General features: G+C 40.3%; 1 protein-coding gene across 8 annotated transcripts in view; it reads left to right on the top strand.

Annotated features, from left to right (window-relative positions):
* Window positions 1–16541, top strand: part of CLCN1 (chloride voltage-gated channel 1) — a gene marked incomplete at its 5' end in the record, with an annotated part of 64375 nt that extends 47834 nt beyond the window's left edge. For 7 of the 8 annotated variants that reach the window (XM_084501899.1, XM_084501903.1, XM_084501901.1 and 4 more), the window contains 14 exons: window positions 591–692; window positions 1838–1922; window positions 2345–2494; window positions 4888–4957; window positions 6600–6710; window positions 6844–7057; window positions 7751–7884; window positions 8392–8618; window positions 8730–8835; window positions 10533–10615; window positions 11348–11386; window positions 12031–12135; window positions 14304–14390; window positions 15211–16541. In XM_084501899.1, coding sequence (XP_084358025.1) covers window positions 591–692; window positions 1838–1922; window positions 2345–2494; window positions 4888–4957; window positions 6600–6710; window positions 6844–7057; window positions 7751–7884; window positions 8392–8618; window positions 8730–8835; window positions 10533–10615; window positions 11348–11386; window positions 12031–12135; window positions 14304–14390; window positions 15211–15609 — 1912 coding nt within the window. In that variant the 3' untranslated portion in view covers window positions 15610–16541. The remainder of the gene's footprint in view (window positions 1–590; window positions 693–1837; window positions 1923–2344; window positions 2495–4887; window positions 4958–6599; window positions 6711–6843; window positions 7058–7750; window positions 7885–8391; window positions 8619–8729; window positions 8836–10532; window positions 10616–11347; window positions 11387–12030; window positions 12136–14303; window positions 14391–15210) is intronic. The other variant, XM_084501902.1, reaches the window with a different exon arrangement.
* Window positions 16542–24392: the final 7851 nt, after the last annotated feature.

The following is a 24392-nucleotide window of genomic DNA, read 5'->3' as shown; positions in this document are numbered from 1 at the left end:
TCCTGTCATCCAAGTATTTGAACAGTTAAAATTAGAGACAGCCACAGAAACACAAGTACTAATCAGTTCTTTGTACATTCATTCTCACTTGAACTACCAAGAAACCCTCTATTCAACAAATTGTAGCTGAGATAAAAACATTATCACACTATATTGCCTACAGAGTCATGGTTTATTCACTGTTCTTCACTGATACAGCTGTTTGTATGTATTCATGTGTATCTGTGTACATGTGCATCTGTACAAGGCATCTTTGGAAGCCTTTCTAGGCCACGGCATAGAAAAGGAAGGGAACAGCTAGAAATAAGTAGCAACCTTGCCATGTCTTGGAATTGGACATCATATCCTGACATGAGATTTCTCCATCTAAGAGGAAATTCGAGAGAAAAATCTCAGCATGTGACAAAGAAATCCAAAACCACCTCTCTCCTTTCATCAGGGAGTCAGTCTTCAAATGAGTTACTGCAGATTATGAAGTTAAAAGATGTTATAACAGATGAAGATGAAAAATATTTAAACTCAGTTTTTGGTTGGCTGTTTATTTGTTTTCTGTTGTTTGGTATGATTTTGTTTCATTTTTTCCACTTTAGGATATGTTCTGGATTCCTTGGAGCATTTTTTGTTTATCTTAATCGTCAAGTGGTCCTATGCATCCGGCGTCATACAGCTCTAAGCCAGTTTCTCACCAAATAGTGAGTGCCTTTGAAGATGCTGTCTTTTAGAGACCAGATTTGGATACTCTACTGATATAGGATAGTAACAAATACTTTCTGGAAGCTAGTGGAACTATTTCAAATGTAAGATAGTAAAACTAAGAGAAACTGAATTTATATCACAGTAAAATATCTGCAAATATCAAAAGAAGATATTCTAATCTGGATTTTCTTCTAGATCAGCCCCAATAATTTCAAAGAGCATCTTGTTTGAAAAGGGATTCTGTAATATTTATTAAGATGACAAAGAAAACTACTGATTGGACAGGAAATGTCCAATCAATCAGAAAATCAATAATTGTGTTTCTTAAGAGGCACTGTTTTTTGTGTTTGTTTGTTTGTTTGTTTTTAATCTTTTTCTTTTTGCAAAAGAAAGAGTTAACATTTATATTTTAAGAAACTTAACTGAAATATAACTGCGTCTTTAAAATCTGAAATACTTTTAAAATCAAAATGTAGACAATGTAAAGAATGTACTACAGTATTGCAATCACTGCATACTTAATAAACAGAAGGAGAAACTGATAGCAACTGAAAGGTGTGAATTGCAATATGGAAGATAAATACAAAATGAAATAAAGCACTTAGCAGCAAAGGCCTTACAGAGACTTCCCAAAAAGTGTGTTGGTCAGGAATTCAAAGGAAAGTAAAGCACTATTTTCCCATAAGAATTAATATAACAAAGGATTCATGCCAAAATGTATGGGGGGAAGGGGAAACATATTTAAACACACTAGGACAGGATATATTGCATGAGGGATGAATAAGCAAAGCTGAGTCAGGACACAACTGGAGAAGAGGCTGACTTTTGATAATGGGTCACCGCACAATTGTAAAAACACATCACCACTGTACATTCAACGCTATGCATTTTGTACATCCCTCCCTTATTCCCCTTAACAATAATCCCGATGGGAAAAATGGCTTTGCTGTCAGTTGAACTCTCTATGAATGATGATGATCAGTGGAGCAGGGCATTAAATTGTCAGTTACGCAATTCCAAAGTAATGGATACAAATGCGAGAGAGAGTTTTCATGGGAATAGCATTTATAATCCTGAAGTGATACTGCTACAAGAAAAAAAATGTGACATTATATTTTAACAGACTTTTCTTTCTTTCCAGCCGCCTCATATACCCTGGGGTTATATCCTTCCTTATAGCAACTGTGACCTTTCCTCCAGGGTTTGGACAGTTCATGGCAGGAGAGGTGAGAGTGGGAAGTATATTTTCACTTCTGTGTAATTCTGTAGAGCAGTGTCCCCTTCCCCTATGCCCCAATAACCTTACATCCTGGAAAGGGGAAGAAAAACTTGGGAGAACTTTGGACTGAAGAGGGACTGTACTCTGAGACTTGTGATCTCTGCTATCCCCTTTGTATAAAACTTGCAAAAGGTCCACTCTTCTAAGCGAATAATTAGAAAGATGTTACCCCATGTGCAGAATTAGTTATCCTTTCACCAGTTCCAGTCACTCTTCTCTTCCTGAAGATTAAAAATGTGAATTAAGTCTCATAATCATGAATTACTGAAGTAAACATCTCCACTTTCTTGGAACAGAGGTAGAATATTTATTCTGTCTAATCTCACAGTTTATCCCTGTTTTTTTTGTGTTTTTTTTTTTGCTCTCTAGTTGATGCCACGGGAAGCCATCAGCTCTCTCTTTGATAACTATACCTGGGCAAAACACACAGGAGACCCCCAGATCCTAGGTAAATCTGCTGCCTGGATCCACCCCAAAGTCAGTGTCTTCATCATCATCCTGCTTTTCTTTCTCATGAAGGTAAGGAAATCTAGCTCACTAAGCCTTTTCTAGTCAGAGTGAGTGTTCCTTGTACTTTGTAAAATTATGTTATCTGACAATGGGGAGCTGCTTGGCATTGAATGAAACACTGCAACTGAAATGGAGTCTTCTTACACTTTTGATATGATGTTTGCCCACCATGAGTGCAAAATTAACAGTGTCATTAGGGAATAATTTCCTGGCCTTACTACACTTACCTCCTTGACTGCTCCCTAGTTTATCATCCTCAAGCATCCTGCTGAATGAGTTTCAGGAGCCACTGTGTAGTGGCTGGCCGTAAAAGACTACATTAGGACAAGTCTCACAAGATTTGGTAAAACAAGTAATTGAGTAAAAAAAATTCTCAGATAATTTATATTTGGCCTAAATAAAGTGTGATACTGTCTACTTCATATTCCTGACTCCAGACAGGAGACAAAAATTATCTATATGTGAATGAGGCTCAAGGATTTGTTAATAGTACTGTAGCATAGTGGAGAAATGTAGCTGAGACCTGCTTTGCTCAATTCTAGGAAAGCAGCAGCAGATTCAATGTTCTGACCTAACATTGCCCATAGAAATTGCATTTGTTCAGACTTTGAAAGGATTAACTGTGTAACAGATACATCACAGAGCAAGAGAAGAGATTTGAAAGTAGTCATTATATTCCAAAATCCAAGTAATTATATTCCAAATCCTGGAAAAAAAAGAAAAAAAAAAAAAAGAGGTTTTCCAGGCCAGTGTGTGTGTGTGTGTAAAAATATCATAGAAATGCTGATTTTTCTTAAGAACAAAAAGAGCTGATGCCACCTTGAAGTATCAGTTGAATATTTCAGTAGATCAGAAATGGGCATTAATGTTTGTCAAAGCTGATTCCATCTAAAGTAAAACACTGTATCAAATTTCTGACAGGCAACTGAGGGTTCTGCTTCTGTTGTAATTCTGATTATGGTGTACCAAACAGATAAGGTCTCATTTACTTGAATAAAAGAAGGATGGACTATGTGGTATATCTATCCTGAGTCCCATTTAGGCTGTTGCCTCCAGAAGAAGACTGTATGTGCTGGTCTAAGACAGCATTTGGATCAGCCTCAGCACTAACTGTCAGCCAAGAAAGCAAACCACATTTTAGGGTGCATTTGACACAGCATGGCCAGCCAGTCAAAAGAAGTGATCGATATTTAGCATTGGTGTGGCCTCACCTTGAATATTGTGTACAGTACCGGGCTCCACAATGTAAAAATGATTTTAAGTTACTTAAATACATGCAGGGGAGGGCAACCAACTGGTAAAAGGGCTGGATGTCATGTCCTATGCTGAGGACTCTTGGTTTGTCTAGTTTGGAGAAAAGGAGGATAAGAGGTGACCTCATTGCTCTGTGCAACTTCCTGAGGAGCAAAAGTAGAGGGGGAAGCTGTTGGTCTCTTCTCCCTGATAACAGATGATAGAACATAAGGAAACCACACAAAGCTGCACCAGAGGAGGTTTGGACTGGATATTAGGAAAAATTTCGTTACCGTGAGGTTGTTCAAACACTGGAACAGGCTTCCTAGTGAGGTATTTGATACCCCATGCCTGTCAGAGTTTAAGAGGCATCTGGATAATGCCTTTAACATGCTTTAAATTTTGGTTAGTCCTGAGACTATTCAGGCAGTTGGACTCAATTTTATAGGACCCTTCCAAATAAACTATTCTATTCTATCCAGACAGATTTTCATTGTTTTGCCCAACATAGTGAAAGGACAAGAGGCAACAGCACAAGCTATAAAAAGGGAAACATATGGCAGGTTGACTTCAGGAAAAAAATCTCCCTTTAGTGTGAGTCAGGAGTGACACAACTGCTCAGAAAAGCTGGGGAATCTCCATCCTTCAAAATGGTCAGAATTCAATTGGACACGGTCCTGAGAAAACTGATCTAACTTAGGAATTAGCCCTTCTGGAAGCAGGGAGTTGAGTGAGAGACCTCTAAAGTTCCCTCACGCTGAAAATTTTCTGAGTCTGTGAAATGTTGACAACCTTGTTCTATAAAATAAAATGTATTTATTTATTATAAAACATCAAAACAAAAACAAACAAACAAAACCAAGCAGTAGGAAATCTCACCTTCAAAGGTCCGTGGCAAAGGAATTCTCATGTTCATTCTCCTGGTAATTTGCCTTCCCTGTCACCATAGCAGTACCCAGAGGTCTTTTACATCAGTTTTGGTGTGTTGTCAGAGTTCTTCCAGCTACCCTTCACACCTCACAGACCCTTTACCTTTCACTTCCTGGCTGAACTGCCACATCCCCCAGAATGTGTCTCCTTATGGATTCACCAGCTTGGCAGTAGGGTGGGATTGCTGAAAATGCTATTGCTGCTCACTAACAACTGCATCCTCTCTACCTCTCTTCTAGTTCTGGATGTCTGTCATTGCTACTACAATGCCAATCCCCTGTGGAGGCTTCATGCCTGTTTTTGTTCTGGGTGAGTTTGTGTTGTAGTGTATAGGTCTGATAGGTGAAAAGGATGAGAGAGATACTGCAGAGGTACCTGGCAGATTTCTTTTAGGGGATGAGGAGTCTACTTATCACTGCCTATGACAAGCTCAGTTAGTAGTTCATATACGAGTCTCTGAGCCTCTGCTGAAGGGGTCCTTTCCCATGCCCTCAAATCCAAATGCTGAGGAGGACTTTCCTGTCCTTTTACATAAGGGAAACCAAGCTGTGGAAAGGCATGCTGTATCATGGCCTTCTCATTTCTCTGCCTTTCTACCTACGAAGAAACTTTCATACTACAATTAGTAATAGTTGCTCCTTTTGCTCCTGAAGCCCAGTGAGAAGAGACAACCTCAAAATTAGTACCTGCAATACCACATAATCCTTTTTCTCTTTCTTCTGACTGGAGTATGGTGACATGGTGATGTATGGGGGTTTGTTGTTTTTTAACAGTTTTTAATTCCAAGACAAAAAAAAAAAAAAAAAAGAAAGAAAGAAAAAAAAAAGACTAAGAAACACAAACTCATAATGATCAGCATTAATATTCATAGCTATTAAATGAAATGAACTATGTTAACAGCCTCTGGGTTCCTGAAGGCAACAACTGAACCTGTCAGTAGCATGCCCTTGCAGTAATAAAGGCTAACAACAAGTAAGAGTTTACTAGGAAAAGTCCAGAAAGCAAGACAAAGAAAATGGTTATTTCCCAGCAATCAGTATTTTTGGGACAATTCTGGAATATTATGTTATTTTGTGTCCACTTATGCAGGAAATTTTGATGAAGTGCAGTGAGTCTAGTGTAGGGCCACTGAGATTGCTGAGGAGCTGGAGCACAAAATGAAGGACAGTGTGAAGAAATTGTGCTTAATCAACGTGTAGAAGAGAAGGCCAAGATGAAGTCTGACTCTAGGTTTCACCATCTAATTCACCATCTAATGCAGCAAGGTATACAGAGGATAGAAATACTCTTCTCAGAGGCACATAGTAAACAGGAGGTAAAAGGCACAAGTAATAAGGGAAATTCTAAGAGACATAGGGGGAAAAAGAATGTTTCCCTGGTTAAGGTTTCCAGAAAGAGGATGGGGAATCACCATCCTTAGAGGCTTTTAAAGATGGTCTGGCCAAGGTCCTGGGTGACCTGTTACCACTTTTAAATTAGCCCTGTTTTGAGCAGGGATCAGATCAAAGACCTCCAGAGGTCCCTTCCCACTTAAACCTTTCTGTAAGCCTATTATTTTAGTGTTTAGACATTCATAGAATGAGTATATGAAGATCCCCAACTGTGATCTTAACTGACACGACACAAAATACACCACCTTTTAAAAAATCTTTCCTCCTGGCAGGGAATCACAAATACCATCACACTTGATGTGTCCACGGAAAAATGAGGGTTCAACTGTATTTACTTATCTTAGTATTTTTTTTCCCCTTGGAGTTTATGAGGAGTTTATGGAGTTTAACTTCCATATTTTGTAACAGAAAGCTACTCTTTAATCCCTGGTGTCATTTTAATGTAAGTTTTTATTTTGTTTCTGTTAGAAAGTACTCCAGTGCTTGCCCAGCATCTCTGCATAGCACAGACTGGGTGTTCCTTATATGTTAATTCCATAATTGCTGGTGATATTTTCCAGGTGCTGCATTTGGACGTCTTATAGGGGAAATCATGGCATCACTCTTTCCTGATGGGATCCTCTTTGATGGTATTGTTTATAAAATCTTACCTGGAGGGTATGCTGTCATTGGTGAGTCTTTATGTCTTTCTCTTTCTTCACCTGGTCTCATCTCTGTGTCTTTTCTGGCTGACTTGATATTCTGTTTCTATATGACAGTCTTTCCTCTTCTCTCCCACTTTCTTTTCTACCCTACATGGGAAAGGTGCAGCAGCTCTGACGGGAGCAGTCAGCCACACTGTCTCCACTGCTGTGATCTGCTTTGAACTGACAGGTCAAATTTCTCACATCCTGCCCATGATGGTAGCTGTCATTCTTGCCAACATGGTGGCCCAGAGTCTGCAACCCAGCCTCTATGACAGCATCATCCAGGTGAAGAAGTTGCCTTACCTGCCAGACCTGGGCTGGAATCATATAAGGTATAGTAGAAAAACTGAGGTGGATGTAGGGAGTGGTAAAGAAGTAAAACAAAACAGTGAGATCACGGCAGAAGAAAAGGTCATGAAAAGGAGACAGAGAGATTGAGCTACAAAGAAAATAAAAAAGCAAAATAGACCTGAGGTGAGGAGAAAAAAGAAAAAAAAGGTGTAGTAAAAGTAAGGTTCATACACAGAAATGGAGAAAAGCTCTTTTTTCACAGAAAGCACAGGTTTGAATAATCTGCAATATTACTGAATTTCTGTAGATATTACCAAATTGCATCAGTTTGGAAGTTTTGGTGTTTAGGATACTTTTCTCCAAAAATGTTTTAAGTATTTTATTTAGATGTTTAGCTTAAAACAAAGTTCAGTTATTCACATACATGTTTCTCTATATAGTATATATAATATACATAGGTATGTATATATAAAACATATATGTATGTGCATAGAAAGGCATGTAATTTTATCATGGGGAGTAATGGAGTGAAATACAACTGTAACGAAAATCTAGTTAATCTGTATTGATCCTGTTGCAAAGTCCTCCTTGGTTACTCTTACAGAAGAATATTTAGCAACTGTATAGGGAACACTTTTTAAAGAAGTCATCATTTTATGTGTTTCTTTGAGGAATTTATCTGCTAGACATTTTTAATACGCTAACTCTTAACTTTGTTGTCCATAAATTCACAGCAAATACAATGTCTTTGTTGAAGATATTATGGTCCAAGATGTGAAGTTTGTCTCCTCCAACTGTAAATACCGAGACTTGCAAACTCTGCTCCAAAGCACCACTGTTAAGACTTTGCCTTTGGTGGACTCACCAGGTCAGCAAAGTGGAGAAACTAGTCCTTCCTGAACACTGTCTCAACTCAGAATCAAAGAAACTAGCTCTCAAATTATACACTTTGAAGAAGATAGTGTGACCTACTACATAAAAAAAAATAATAATAATAATCCTAAATATCTTCCACTATGTATCATGTATGACAGAAGGTTGTTTCAGCTTTGTCAGCAAGGGAGGCTGGAGTGTGGGGAGTGAAGAAGATATAGCAGGTAAAAGAGGTGTAGGGGAACTTTGACGATGGGGAGGGATCTTGTATAAGTAAAGAGCCTGATGTGGTGCTGAGAAGTAGCATAGCTTGATGGTTAGCCTCCCAGAGCCTCACAGCATACTAGCAGCAATTAACAGGGCTGGTCAATGCCTCCTTTATAGCTCGTGATAGTGCTAGTCAGAGCACTCTGAAAAGGTTGGAAGGAGGAAGGGGCAGCATGTAGCATGAGACATTCAAAACCTTGAGGGGGTTTAACTGTTTCTCTATTCTGTTATGCAGAGACCATGATCCTACTGGGGTCTGTGGAGCGCTCTGAACTGCAGGCACTCCTCCAGAGACATATCAGCCCAGAACGGCGACGGTGCCTCAACAGAGAAATGCAGCAGAAGCTAGCTGAGGCACCTTACAATGGACACAGTAAGGGGTCAGGGGCAACCCTGCCAAAGCTGAAGCATGAGTCTTTTGCTTATGTTGATGAGGATGAGGATACAGATGAGAAGGCAGAGGTGAGGGAAAAGAGACTTGATAAAGACTGCTTAAGAAGCAGCAAGGCATTTGGAGAGACGGAGAAAGAAATGACACAGGGTGGATCTAATTTTCTCTCCTTTCAATAACAGCTGCCCCCGCCACCAACTCCCACTTGTAGTTACCCAGAGGAGCCCAACGGCCCAACAAGTCCTGTTAAACAAACACATGAAATTTTGGAGCCACAGCAACCCCCAGGTATGGTAACTTCTGGCATGCCCCAGCCGTATGTCAGTTAGATTATGGAAACTTTAAAGCTTGCTGTGTGTAGGTGTCTGTGCAAGGTGCTGGCTTCCCAGACACTGAGAGAAGGAATTGGTCTTTCAGCTTTCTCTATTTTTCATATATTAAAGGCACTTTGTTAATGTACCTCACCGTCAGTGTAACATACCTGAAATTATCTTCTGTTTGTGATCCCCCAGAGAGCATGGCAAAAGTAGGTCCACTCAGGCTGCTCTCTCCCTGTCAGTATTCCCAACTCCATCATTTGCCATAACATATCCTTTGACTTTTTCTGAAGGTTCTGCATGGAAGGGTCCCATCTCTTCACCCTGTGAATTAATCTTCCTGGGAAAAGAAGCCTGAGAGCTAACCAGATGTACTTATTTTTGGAGTTGCTCACCCATCTCCAAAACTGAACAACTCCTCCCTTGGATGCACATCTCTTTGTTTCAGCTACATTAATTTGATGGACAAATACTGATGTATTGTGTTCTTTTTGTGCTGCTCTACCTTTATGACCTATGTTTCCAAGACTGTACTCATATCTCATTTATGATTCCTATATCATGTACATTTGATACAGGATGGTGTTGTTGTTTTTTTTTAATTTGTGTTTGTTTGTTTGTTTTCCTTTATGTGTCTTGAAATATGCAGACAGTGAGTAAGCACAGCGGTGTAGCCAAATCTTGAGAACAAATACAGAGAATAGTGCTCTGGCTCATGCTTTTAGACACCTAAAGGTTAACATATAATGTACCATATAGCACATTCTGGATTCTTAACACCACTCATGTATGACCAAACTTTTAAGGCACAGGAAAATCTGTATTATGCTACCATGGCAGTAGAGTGGTGGAACAGCCATTCACCCTCCTGACCAAATCATAAAGATAATCACATCAAAACAAGGACATTGTGTGAGACACTTTAAGTGAAGCTAGTGCTGAGGGATCAAGGAGTGACGAGAGGAAACGTAGCAAGGGGTGACTTCAAAAGGCTTTCCCTACCATCATTTTTAGTTTGGCTCAGAACTGTTATTTTTTCTGACTGATTTTCCTCCACAACCTTGTTCACTTCACAATAGCACCAAACCCTATCTTCTTCCCTTTTCTAATTCCTGACTGCCCTTCCTAAGAGAATAGTTCTGCAGTCATTTTCATTTCAGCCATTACACTGTTAGCCCAGTGCACACTTCTCACCCTTTTGTACCTGTCACGTTCTGTCCTTTTGACATGTTTTGTCTTTGAAATAATTTTCAAATTTCCTTTTCATACTCATCCTCTGAATCACATTTTCCTTATAGATTGCAGAAACCTCTACTCACAGCAGTTTCTCCCTTGTATCACATTGTTTACTGTCCTGGTAGTCTTGCTTCTGTTTCTTCCTCAGGGTCACTGATCTATGACTATCATCCACAAGGGCTATTTTGTAAATGGTTTCTTTCCTCTCCTTGAGGAAAAGATATTGCATGGAAATGTTTATTCTGGCATGTCCTAGCCACCGTTTTACAAACTGAATGCTAGACTGTGGCTGGCTGAACCCTGTCATTCACAGTTAACATGTCCTTCATACTATTTCCCAGCCTGCCTTGGGCAAGGAGATGGGCATGGTGCTTTGTATTTTTGTCTCTCATTCATTCTTGTCTCTTATCCACATTTGTTTTTATCCTTCAGGCAATTTCTGGAATTTGAGGCAACTGATCCAGCAGCTCTTGTGCCCTTTCAACCGTCCACTTGAAAGAGAGAGTGATGTCCAGGTTAGGGATACAGAAAGCCTAGCAATACCCTGAAGAGAGAAGGGATGTAATAGGAAGAGAACTCTCTACACAGAGCCATTCAGAATCTGGCCAAAGAGCGTACATACTTATGGTCCTGAATTCTAACAGTGTCAGTGGGGAGCTCCCTCCAAGAAGAAAGGATGTAATTACTGTAAAAGAGTGTGCATCTTGCTAATGAGCCATTTGTGCTCAGGTGTCAAGGCTACCATCATGACTGAGACTGGGCATCTTTTTCCAAGTAATCATAATTTGGCTAACCTGGAACAAAGTGCAATTCTAGTCCATTTGGCAAACAGTTTTAGGTATTTAAAAATGAAAAGATGCTTTTGTCTTGTGCCATGTTAGATGCCCTTATGTATTTGAAATGTCTGTACAGGGTTGGTAGATATCATATAAAGCCTATGGGAGACCCATCCTCTCTAGGGCAGTAGTTGGAACCCATGTGGAATGTCTGAGAGCATCTAAAGCAGTATTACATGACCATGTTTAGGCACCTGAATTGCTCCACCAGTGTTCTTTGGCAAGGGAAGAAGAGCAAGTATAGAGTGCACCTTTTAATATACCAGTATGAAGAAAACCTAATAACTTAGTAAGTCATTATTTGGAATAAAAAGGGGACCACAATGGGTAAGGAGACTGTGTACATCTTTTCCTTCTGTACCCTGTGAAACTGTGTACTTCATCTATCCTGACCAGCGTTTTCTCCTACAGGAGCCAGTGGAAGTCATTGATACAATGACACCAGAAGAGGTAAGACTGGATGCTGAGTGGGATTGATGTCAAGTGAGTGCTCCTTTTGCCCATTCCTTATCATTTGCAATTCTTTCTTACAACATCAGCAATTACCACATAAAGCCAAAGATAAAGCCATTTTCTTCTTCTGAGACTTGTACACTGGGCAAGTCTCACACAATAAGAGATTGTTCTGCTAGATGTACTGAGTAAGGCTCCAAGTAATCTGATCTAGCTTTGAAGTCAACTCTGTTGTGAGCAGGGTGTTGGGCTAGAGACCTCCATATTTCCCTTCTCACTTAAATCTATGGGTCTTTGTTGTTCCTTTATTCTTTGCACAAAGGAAGTATTATGTTGTAATGACGAGGGAAATGTCAACTCAGAAAAGAAAGCTAAGATGTTCACTCTCTCTAAGTAGGAAAGAGCAAAACTTCACCTTCCAAGAAAACCTCAGAGGTACTGGAATTGGTCTATTCACATAGGGACTAGATACTGCCAAAGAAGGGGTGGGAAACATGAAAGGGGTAATATAATGGGCAAAACAGGTAAACAATCTACGTGGAGTGGAGGAATGATTAACAGGTAAATGGACCTGGTTTGGATACATAACCAGCAACACTGCTAATTATTGTAAGAGTGATACTCTTTCTTTCTTGTGTCAGATAGATGCTTGGGAACAGGAGGAGCTGAATAAGGATGTATGCTTTGACTGCTGCCGCATAGACCCTTCCCCTTTCCAACTGGTGGAGAGAACTTCCCTGCACAAGGTGGGTGCAGAACTCTCTCTGAGGCATCGTCTGTTTTTCTCCACCCCATCTATCATTGCAAGACTAGTCTATGACATTTCTTCTCCTTTTCTTCACCTCCAACTGACTCACTTTTTCCTCATCCAATTATAATTACCACCAGCTACTTGAACATCCAGACACAGAAGTAATTTTGTTCCCATACCTTTCCGTGTGATACAGTATCTGTGTGACACTAGTCTCCTGGAAAATGAAAGGTTAGAGGTTAAGACATTTGAGTACATTTATTAAAATAGCTTTTGGACACAACTTAGGATTTTCCAGACATTACACCAACAGAAGCAGTATACGCTACTATAATGCTAAGAATATTAGCTGGAGAAATACACCCTGGTTTGTTGGTGCATAAGACTGGAATGAACACTCCTGAATTTCTCAGAGTGTTTCTGTCAGGGTGTGGAGTCTGCCTCAGTGTGTGAGAAAAGTTTCTTCAAACCAGCCTATATTATAGGCTCTTCATCAACCTGAAGCACAAGGAAAGAGGAAGCTAGGTCATACTGATGTCCAATGATAGGACCCAAGGGAACAACATGAAGCTGCAAGAGGGGAGGTTCAACCTGGATATTAGGAAAAAGGTTTTCACCAAGAGGGTGGCTGAGCACTGGAACAGGCTCCCCAGGGAAGTGATCATGGCACCAAGCTTGCTGGAGTTCAATAAGTATTTGGACAACACTCTCAGACGAATGACTTAACTCCTGAGTGTGGAGGCAGGAGTTGGACTCTGATCCTTGCTGGCCCCTTCCAACTTTGGGTATTCTGTGATAAGACTTCTAGAGTCAGTGCAGAATGACTGGAGGAAAAACAATCATTACATAAGTATATCAGGAGTAAGAGATGATTGGGGGTTCACTAAATGGAAAAGGAAATTGGTCTACTGAAGCAAAAGTGCACACTGCAAGTTTTTAATTAATATTTATTTAATGTGAACTGTCAGCTGGTGCCTTGCATTAAATTAATTACTATTATCCCAGTCTTTAGCAAAATAACAGTCTAGCATATACTTAAGATGAGTTTGGTGTTTTCTAAAGGACTGATTGAAGCAATCTGAAAAATACTAGCATTTGAGAGTTTAGGGGTTACAAGAAAGGATACCTGAAGAGTGCAAATGAAGAAGGTTCCATACCTCTTTTTAAAAAGAGCAATTTGCTCTTTTTCAAATAAACTCTGAAATAACAGACATAATTTGACTTGGATGCACAAAAAAACGCAGGAATAAATAAATGATAAAGAAATAAAAAAGCTACTTGAGGTATGCATAGTTAGAGCTAAGTGTAACAATGCTGAAAATCAAAAGCACAGCGTATGGTGATCAAATTGTATTTAACCAGCCTGATTTTCTTTCATGCTAGGATAAAATGTCTTCTGCCAGAAGACTGACATTTTCCTTAATTTACACTTGAACATGACATTCAGCATCTCATGTGATGCTAAAGAAAAAGGCAAATAACAGCTCTGAAAGAATCACTTCATGTAAGGCCACAGGTAGAGTACAGCTCAGTTTAAAGAAACTAGAGGTTAAAAATATTCCACAGATGAGCACTGAGAATGCTGAAAGTTTCAGAAAGCATGGAGTATATTTAGGCTGAAGAACAGAAGGGTGATAGTAGTGCGATACCTGTCTTTTTCAGAAGTCTTTGTAAGAGAAAGGGAGTAACTTGTTTCCAGTGTTCCCACTGCACTGGGTAAAAAGCAAGAAGCTGAAGTTTTGACAGGAAGTATTCTGGACAAAAAGAAAAAGAAAAAAAAAAAAAAAAAAGGCTTCTGGTGGTAAGGAAAGTACTGGAATAAATAACCTAAGTATGTTCTGACAGTGCATGTGATATTCAACTTCCAGCACCAAAATGAAGAAGGATCTCCACAAGTCCCTAAGTGTACAAGGAGACAGAGGATAGGAACAGAATGTGCTCTACATCATGAACACACTCCCAACTCACAGCTTAGCAGAAGGACCAACGGGTAGTATTTGCTATCTACAAAAGGAGAATGGAAGTAGTAGTTCTCACTGGGGTAACTTCAGTATTGTACACCTTTGGGATTCCCATTTCTAAATCACGGGTCTAGCACCAGATATCACATTACCTGTTTCCAAGGTCTCTAAAATGTTTTTGTGTGTGTGTGTTTTTCCTTAGACACATACATTGTTCTCATTATTGGGACTCAGCCATGCCTACATAACCAGTATGGGGAAGCTGAAGGGAGTGTTGGCTTTGGAAGAGGTAAGTATGCATTCTCTCATCTCCTAATCAACTGCAATCATCCTGTGAATCATTGTGAAACACAGGTTGTGGATCCAGCTAGGAATATGATCTAGGAATAGGACTGTGATTGCTATGTTTTCAGCTGAGTTCTGAATCACAGAATCATTTAGGTTGGAAAAGACTTCAGAGATCACCAAGTCCAACCGTTAACCCAGCACTGCCAAGTCTGCTGTTAAACCATGTCACTTAGCTCTACGTGTTTTTTGAAGACCTTCAGGGATAGTGATTCAACCACTTTCCTGGGCAGCCTGTTCTAATACTTCACAACCCTTTCAGTGAAGAAATTTTTCCTAATATCCAACTTAAACCTCCTCTGGAGCAACTTAAGGGCATTTCCCCTTGTCTTATCACTTAGTGCTTGGGAGAAGAGCCCAATCCCCTCCTTGCTACAACCTCCTTTAAGGTAATTGTAGAGCATGGTAAGGTCTCCCCTGAGCCTTGTTTTCTCCAAACTAAACAACCCCAACACTTTGGAAGCCATGTAGTGGAATGGATGATTTCCAGAGAAGGCAGCAGGGATCTACAGGCATGTTAAATGTTTTGTCTTTTTCCTGAAACTAGAGCTCTTAACTGAGTGGCTATTACTATCTCAGTGGTGCAGAATTTGTTATTTACCACAGAACAAAAATTACAATACCTGTGTAAAAGGCCCCAGAGGTGGAGATGTGACTCCATTTTTAAAGCCCTTTATTCTTGAGAGCTGATGAACTTCTGCAGTGTAGGGCTGAGTCAGTCTCCCTCTCATCCATTTTTCTCTGAATTTTTTCTCTTCTAATAGCTTCAGAAGGCAATAGAGGGCTCTACACGCTCTGGAGTTCGCCTCCGCCCTCCCCTTGCCAGTTTCCGTGATACAAACCGGACTTCAATCAGCAGTGAGAAGATCAGCCAGGCTACTCAGGCATGGAACCAGCAGGACAGCTGCATGGTGGCAGCACAGAACGCAGCAGACTTGGGGACAGAAAGCCCACTGCCTCCCTACTCAAACTCCCCACAGCCCTCTCACTTGCATGATGAAGGGGAAGGCCTGTGCTCCAATTATGCCACTGATACCGATTTGGAAGAGATGGAGCTGACAAGACCAGTTGCTGAAGACATCTCAGACATCCTCAAGGACATAAGCCTACGCTCCACTGATCTGTATGAGGATGAAGATGAGGATGAAGATGTCCCTTTATAACTGCCGTGAGCCCATCATGATCTTCTGTTGAGCCAGTCTTCTCGTGCACGCTCCTCAAACAGAAGCTTTTGGATGCTCTTGGTAACCACAGAGGATTGATTCAGCTGGGGGAAGAAACACAGCACTGGCCCTTTTTTGCTATTTTATGTGTAAATACCAGTTGGGTTATTGGACTGTATGGGTGTGCACAGGAGTCAGATGTGGACTGCAAGGTGGTTAAGGGGCAGACTCATAATGTTTAAGGCCTCTGCTTTCAGTTGAGGTGAGGTGTCTACACAATGTGTCACAAAGGATCATAAGAGGACATGAATATTGCTGGACACAATCAGCATGTTCTGGGTCAATCTGCTATGTAAAAAGTGGAGGAGTAGCAGCTCTTCTCATTCTCCATTGGTGTTATCCTTCCAGTCACACCTGGCCTGCATACACCAGTGCAAACCAGACCTCCAGCCAAAAAGCATATTGCTGCTTCGGTCTGCAATTCTGTCCATGTTGCCACAGATCCTTTTGGATAGCTCTTACCTTGCACTCCCCAAAACATTCCCATCAAGAACATTCTTCCTCTTTCTTAATTTTTACTCTGGGATTTTCCTGGGTGAAAGTGCAGTTAGGAGCTTCTCCTCTGTCCTTTAGCTGAACCAAGCCCTAAAAACAGGTGGGAGGAAATATATTCGGTCTACATCTCATGTCTTGAATTCAGCCACAGCTTTGAGAAAAGCACTGGAAGGGAAGAAAGACTCTTTGCTTTCCTATCTCTGTAATTTTTAAATTGTATGTGGGAGCATCCTCTGTCTTGGAAGAAGAGGAGTAAAACAGCATGTATGTGCCTGTATTTCAATATCTGTGTTTGTCTCTCTAAAGCACTGTTCGAAATTTTTACAGAGTTATAGTCTTAAAATACAAGAACTTAAAATAAAATAAAAAATAAAGAACTATGGAGTGTTAGCAGGCTGACAAGAAATACAGCAGAGGCAAGCCACATTTTCTACACTTTGAAAACAAGTTATCTCTCAAGTATGCTCTTTTTGCTGGTAATTCAACCCTACCTACTTTCCACATATTTCTGCATAGCTCAGATCTGAGAATTCCAGCTCTCGCTTTTGTCAATGTCTCCACAAGTACTAAAAGTAGGGACTTCAACTCTTGTCTGCAGCATCCCTCTCTATTCCACATTTAGATCTGGAGGAGATTTTGATCTGTTTCCTGCAAAGAGATGTCTCGTCACTTCATTTCATAGATGCAAAACCTTTGCATTCAAAGATAGGATGCTGCTTTAACTCAATGTCCTTGTGGGGTTTTCTCAGTAAGTATACAGAACTTGATTTTGTCTATTCTGCAGCTTTCCTCTAGCATTCTACTTCTCTTTCAATTATGTTTTTGGTCTAGACACTTAGACACAGTCCCAAGCAGTCCCTTGGATATGTTTCCATTTATCAGGATCAGGGGAGAAAATTAGTGTCTGAGACTATGTTCTTGGGAGTATTGCCTTGGACAGTGAGTCACATCCTCTTCCCTGATATTTATAAAAGTTTATCTTATTCAGAGTGACCAGTTTACCTTAACAGATGGTTTTCCAAAGGCTGTCTCAGAAGAAAGTCAAAAATAGTTACATCTAGCCCAGTCTCCCTAGGAAAATTCTCTTTTGGCTTTAATTCCAAGGACTGACCTTTTACCAAATTCATTTTTACGGTAGTCATGGATGGGGAAATCTGTAACCAAGTGATGGTAGAGGGAAATCTACATAGCTGGTCTCTTCGAGAGGGGGAGATTTGCTTTTGTTCTCTGAAATTCAGAGCCCACCAGCCTACCGTGTATTCTTTTACACACAGTTCCTTTGTTTAAGCTATCTAGGGACAGCCTTTCCCTGCCAAAGTGATCTTCACTTCTCTGAGGCTCACCCTGTCCTTGTGAGAAGACAGTGGCAATCTGAGGGCAAATCTCTCATTCACAGTAGCTGCCTGCCCCACCCCCCCCCAGTGGTTTGGGGCACGTATGTGATTGCCAGGCATTAGAACACAGCCTTCCTGTTACCTTTGTGTCACTTACCCCTGCCTGCAAAGAAGAGACAACACAACTTCTATTTTTCCCAGGTAACTGTGATATTCCTATGTATAAGCAGAGAAACAACATTTCTTTTATATACCCATAAATGCACAGTGAGTGACAACACTCCAAGACCAAATCTGACCTGAGGGTCCACACACCCTGGATAAGTTTCTCCAAGTCTGCCCCTACCTTATTACCAGCAAGTACAGACTTGGTTCTGCCACATTTTGCAGCTTAGCCAAACAATTGGAATGAAACAGATAAGATGGGAAGAAACTTAGAGGCTAGAATCAATACATGTCCCCCAACTCTAGCCTGAATAAAGATATATGTTCTGCTCAAGTTCCTCACTTCTCTTATGGTGTGTTACAGAAGAACAGAGATTTGACTGGATGAGAAAGCAGATGGAGTCTAAATCAAAGCCAGAAAGTGTGTGAGTCATGACAGACAGATTGTGGGCTGGGAGAAATGAAGCTCGAACAAAAATGATTCACATGGAAGGGCTTGGGAAGCTCACAGGAAGCCACAAGCTAACCTGGAAAATTTCATGTTTTGTCACCTGAAGGTATAAGGATACAAACATGCATGAAAGCACATGCACACACACATATCTCCTCTGCTCCTATTGCCCTTAGCTGTCCCAGAGGAAATATTATGAATTGGACTTCTTTTTGTGGGGAAGAAGAAAGATGGTTGTTGTTACTGCTGCTTTTTTAAGACATCATTCAAGATCCATTACAGGTATGCCCTGTCCCCACCCTTCAAGCAGAAGCAGTATTCATCTGTGCCACTTTCTCACCAGAGAAAAAGTATGCATACATGAATGTGTACAGGGAGCCAGAAGGAGACAAAAAAAAAAAAAAAAAAAAAAGTACTGCAAAGATAGCTTGTGATGTGTGGAGATGTTTCCGCCTCCATTTTTACTAATAAAATCTTCACTGAGTTGATGCCAAGTAGTTTAGTAAGTGTGAAATGTGCAGTTAGCTGACTTTTGTCGAGAACTCTATAAGCCTGCACCCCCTCAGGCAACCCAGTACTCCTATCCTCTGCCTCCCACCCCAAGTTTTAACTTGAAACCTTTGTCCTAAATACAAAGTGACATTGATCAGTCACTATAAAACCTGCATCCCTCATCCTATCAAAGTATGAGGCTTGGCTACCTACCTACAAAAAATCATTCTTCTCCCCAACCAAACTCCCCCCCAGATTTTGTGTCATCAATAAGACCTTCCTACTTATTTAGAAAATCAAACCTCAGCTCTACACAAAAAAAAAAAAATCCAAGCAGAAGCTTTGAGAAACAAGAAGCTCTGAGACTGTTTTGAATCACAAAAACTTGCTTTTGTCTTAAATAACCTATGCAGTTGCTTAGAATCACTCCTATTGGGCAAAGATTCGTGTAACACTAAGCTAGTCACTAACACTCAAAGCACTAAAATAGAGCTGATCTTGTTCAGCATTTTCTGCTCCAACCACCTGCTGAACTACATTTGGTATCTAACTTATAAGGAAATACTCTGTGAAGAACACGATAGTTAAAAATCCCTATCAGAGCAGAAATTTTTGGGAAATCACCACCACCACTACACACACACAAAAACCCACCACCCTTCTGCCTTCTATCTTCAACAAAAAATGTAGTCCTAATCTCAACTAATTGCCAGATTACCGATTTTCAGTTAACAAGTGCAAGAAGTTATCTATGAAATTCTAATCTAGCAAGAATTTGAACTCTTCCTTTTACATGGCATTTACATTTGAAAGCAGAAGTCCTGTTTTTAAAGTCATAAATATGAATACATTAAAAATAAGGAAAGCAGGATTAACAAGAAAACAGATTGGGCTTTGGGTGGTTATGACAAGGCTAAGAGACTTTGTCATGACTTCAGTAAAGGAGAAAACACAAGGTGATGAACTATCAGACAACCAAAAAAAAAAAAAAGTGCTTGGAAAAAAAAAAACAACATGTAACTGTTTTTGGTTGGCATATTATTTCAGTCTATAAAAAAATAAATCTAGTTTGCTAACCCTATGGACAAAACCACTTAATATACACACAAAAAAAGAGACAAACAGAACAAAGAGTTCATAAAAAATAACTACACACGCACACAAACACACCAGATATGCAAACACTGTATAGAAGTGCATGTTTTGTAGCCTGACAATACAAGCCAGGGCAATAACTAGCTAAGTAAATAAAGATCACTCTGCCAAATTATTTCAATCCTGGTAGTGGTACAATTAAAAATACACTATTAAATATACTGTCACAATAAGCACTAAGTTGTTCCTGGCCACATAAAAGAGGATTTGGGCACAACTCTACAACTTAGTCAATGCTAGAGACCAGTAATTAATATGTCTGCGTAAAAGCCATGACAGAGCATTAGCATTCTGAAACAGATAAAAACATTTTGGTTTATATTTTAATTTTAAGCCACATGATGCAATATTTTAAGGCTTTATTCATGGGAGACAAGCTTAAGCTAGTCTTGACCATAACTGCAAGTTCTCACTCTGTCCCCTTCCCGTACAGGACAGTCAACCAGCCAACAAATATACACGGACGCACAAACATCACCTTTTTCAAATCAAGGGTGTGAAATACTAGGCAGCTCTGCAACTGGGTTGCCTGTGCTTTGAGCCAAATCTCTTCCTCCCTCAGCTTGCTAGAAGTCAGGAAGTCCTGATGCAAACTCATAGTGCTAAAGCCAACGCAGTGGACACCCACTGTGATTAGGTTGCTGGATAATGTAGCCAGTCTCAGACAAATTTACTACGAGTTCAAGCACTGATCTTTCAGATGAACATTTGCTCACATTCCAGCAGTTCTGCTTGTGCAAACACTGTATGCTCCATATCTAGCCAACTTGAAGGACTGGACCTGATATGGAGGACAAAGAATGCTGAGAAATCCAGTAGCAAATCGATAAGGAAACAGTGTAGAGGAAATGCTTGTAGAGTGCCTACGTGATGTACAGTACTGTTTGCTTTATATGAACAAAAATCTAAAAGCTGATAATATCTGGCTGTTTACTGAATAGCTACTTATTGGATTTGAAGGACAAATGATAAAATACAAGACTTACTAAAATGGCATCTGGATTAAAGTCACACAAGCTTAAGTTAGAAAGTTCTCAGTTATTCCTCTCAGAAACAAATTCAAAAGACAGTAATGGGAGGATTATGAGAAAATACAACTGCCAAAAATAAAAAAAAAAATCTGCTTTTCTTTTGCCCTTCTCAAACTTCTACAGTGCATTTAAAAAAATGGGCTGTGAAAAGAAATGGGAGTTGTGAGATGGCTGGATTATGACCAACTTTACCACTGAATCTTATGCTTAAATCAATTTTGCAGTTAGAATCACAGAATATCCTGAGTTGGAAAGGACCCACAGGGATCATGGAGTCCAACTCCTAGCTCCACACAGGACCACCCAAAAATCAAACCATATGTCTGAGAGCATTGTCCAAATGATTCTTGAACTCTGACAGGCTTGCTGCTGTGACCACTTCCCAGGGGAGCCTGTTCCAGCCTCCAACCACCCTCTCGGTGAAGAAACTTTTCCTGATACCCAGCCTGAATCATGCTTGTTGCAGCTTGTTGGCATTCCCTCTGGTCCTGTTGTTGGTCACCACAGAAAAGAGATTGCTGCCTGCCCCTCTGCTTCCCTCATGAGGAAAGCTGTAGGCCACCATGAGGTTGCCCCTCAGTCTCCTCTTCTATAGGCTGAACAAACCAAGTGACTTCTGCCACTCCTCATATGACTTGCCCTCCAGACCCTTCTCCAACTTCATAGCCTTCCTTTGGACACTCTCTAAGAGTTTTATGTATTATATTGTGGCACCCAAAACTACACGTGGTACTTGAGGTGAGGCTGCACCAGTGCAGAGTACAGCATGACAGTGACTTCCCTCAACCAGCTAGCAATGTCGTACTTGATGGACCCCAGCATACACTGTTGACTCATATTCAACTTGCCATTGATCAAAATCCCCTGGTCCCTTTCTGTGGGGCTGCTCCCCAGCCTCTCATCTCCCAGTCTGTACTTATATCCAGGGTTGCTGAGTCCCATGTGCAGAATCTGTCACTTGCTTTTGTTAAACTCCATATTGTTGGTGATTGCCCATCCCTCTAATTTGTCAAGATCTCTCTGCAAGGCCTCTCTACCCTCAAGGGATTCAACAGATCCTCCCAATTTAGTAACATCTATGATTTACAAACCTGCTTAGTGTTACTTCAAGTCCTGCATCCAAATAATTTATGAAAACAATGAAAAACAGATGGCCCTAAAATGGAGCCCTGGGGAACCCCACTAGTAACTTGTTGCCAGCCTCAGGTAACCCCGTTTACTATAGCCCTTTGAGTCTGACCCATCAGCCAATTATTCATCCATCAGATTATGTTTTTGTCTAGTCAATGTGCTGAACTTTCTGTACAGAAGGATACTGTAAGAAACTGTATCAAAAATATTGCTGAAATCCAAAAAGATTACTTCAGCTGCCTTCCCTTGGTCAAGTAGTCAGGTAACCTTTTCATAAAAGGATACTAAGTTCATTAAACAGGACTTTCCCTTCATGAACCTGTGTTGACTATAACCAGTGACTGCATTGCCTTTCAGGTGTTTTTCAGTAACTCCCAGAATAATCTTCTCCATAATTTTACCAAGCACTGAAGTGAGACTGACAGGCCTGTCAGGGTCTTCTTCCTTGCCCATCTTGAAAACTAGGATAGTATTTGCCAGTTGTCAGTCAACTGGGAGCTCTCCAGATTTCCCAAAGCACAGAAAAATAATTGAGAAAGGTCTTGTGATGATATTGACTCCCATTGGGCCTCATAGACTTAAATGCATCCAGCTGGATCAGCAGATCCCACACAAGTTCAGAGTCGGATTGGACTTTTTAATTACCACAGTCACAGTTCTCCAACTCAGGCTCCAGGGGTCCCAGGGCCCATCCCAGGTGCTGAAGACAGAGGTGAACAAGGCATTAAGCATCTCTGCTTAGTTTATGTTGCTATTTGTGAGGCGAGTATCCTCATAGTGTAGCAGACCAGTGCTGTCTCTGGACCTCCTTTTGCTGATAATAATATGGCACAGAAACTATGAACTGTCTGAAGGACTATACAGAAAATAACCTTGCAGCTGGCAAAGTGCAGAGCCAGTGAGGTGTACAGTAAGAATTGTGCCCTTTTTATTTACTCTTTTCATTAATTACTTGAAAAAGTAACTTAAGAGAGCTTGTAAGACTGTAAGATGAGAGAAGCATATAGTAGATTTGCCATCTAGTCTAAGCAGAAAAATGAGAGGGAAGTGGAAATGAAAGTCTGGGACAGATACCACAGAGTGAGATTCATGCTGGTGCTAAGCAGCTAAATCCAGAGAAGCATTTAACTGAGGGATAAATCTAGACTAGAACGATGATAAAAGAGTTCTGTTAGGTAAAACATTCAGCAGTTTCACACTATCTTTGTAGCATAATGTGAAATTAAGAAGAAAAAAAAATATTCCTATACTGAAAGTACCACTTCCAAGCTCAGAGTTGTTTGTTTTGTTTTTTGTTTTCTTTTTTCCCAAGGACTCAAGTCTTAAATGTATGTGGAATAACTGATTTAATTCAAGACATTACATTTAAAAAAAAAAAATACAGTGACAATTTAGATGCCATTTGGAGGTGGGGGAGGGAAAACAACAACAAAAAACAATGAGAGTGAATACAAGGGGACTTTCAGGAGTGGAGGGGGGGGAATTAAAGGAGTTAAAACACAATTAAATATATGAACGTAATTAACAGAATTATGCAGATATACATAACAAAGGATGGATGAGAATCTATTCAGCAGGTAAACTGGGAGAAGATTAATTTCAAATAGAACACAAAAAGCAAAGATCTGCTAAGTCCTGATTGTGAAATACAGTATGCCTTACACAGGTCGAGTGACACTGTTTAGTCCCTGAAAGAACCAGTGGAAAAGTGCAAATAAATATCTTCACAAGGAAATAAACATCTTTCATGTCTAGAACTTAGAATTCTCATATGATTAACAAAGTGCTACTGGATCTGGCCTAACATCCTAAATCCCTCTAGGAAGAGGCAGATGACACAATAATATTGGAATTGCAGAGTTGCTCCTTTCCAGGAAAAAGGTATTTCCTTTTCCAACCAATTCCCTGAACTGTTATGAGGACACCAGGCTGAGAAGTGCTGATTTAAAAATAAACCATGAAACCAGAGTCTTGCTACTAATGGTAAATGCATATGCCACCCCACCATCAGATTTCTCTTTGTGTCTCATTCTAACCTGCTGTTGTGAAACTGTACCAACTGTACCAGTTGTGTCTGCACACCACCAGTACCAGGATAAAGCTTACACGCATCATCTGGTAAATGCTTTTCCAGTGCAACAGGAAAACTCACTTTGTGCTAAACAAGAGGATCCTGTCAATGTGATGCTGTCTATCATCAAATCTGTCACAATGGCCTGGGATTTGTTTCATGGTAGCCAAGCGAGATTTTAACCCTGCATAGTGGAACAGATGATGTTCTTATCTTCACGATGAGAAATAGTATATTTCTTATTGTGGGATGTTTCTCCAAGCCACCATGGATTCTTTTCAAGGCCCTTAATCAGACAACCTCATTGAGACCCACCCCTGTTCCTATGATTCTCTTTTCTCAGACGCAACTCCCATGGAACCAGTCCCACAGAAATAAAACACTTCCACCAGCCAGGA

This window comes from Aythya ferina, assembly GCF_964211825.1.
Source record: "Aythya ferina genome assembly, chromosome: 1".
Lineage (NCBI taxonomy): Eukaryota > Metazoa > Chordata > Aves > Anseriformes > Anatidae > Aythya > Aythya ferina.
The sequence above is the reverse complement of the archived record's forward strand: the minus strand, read 5'-3'. Positions and strand labels throughout refer to the sequence as shown.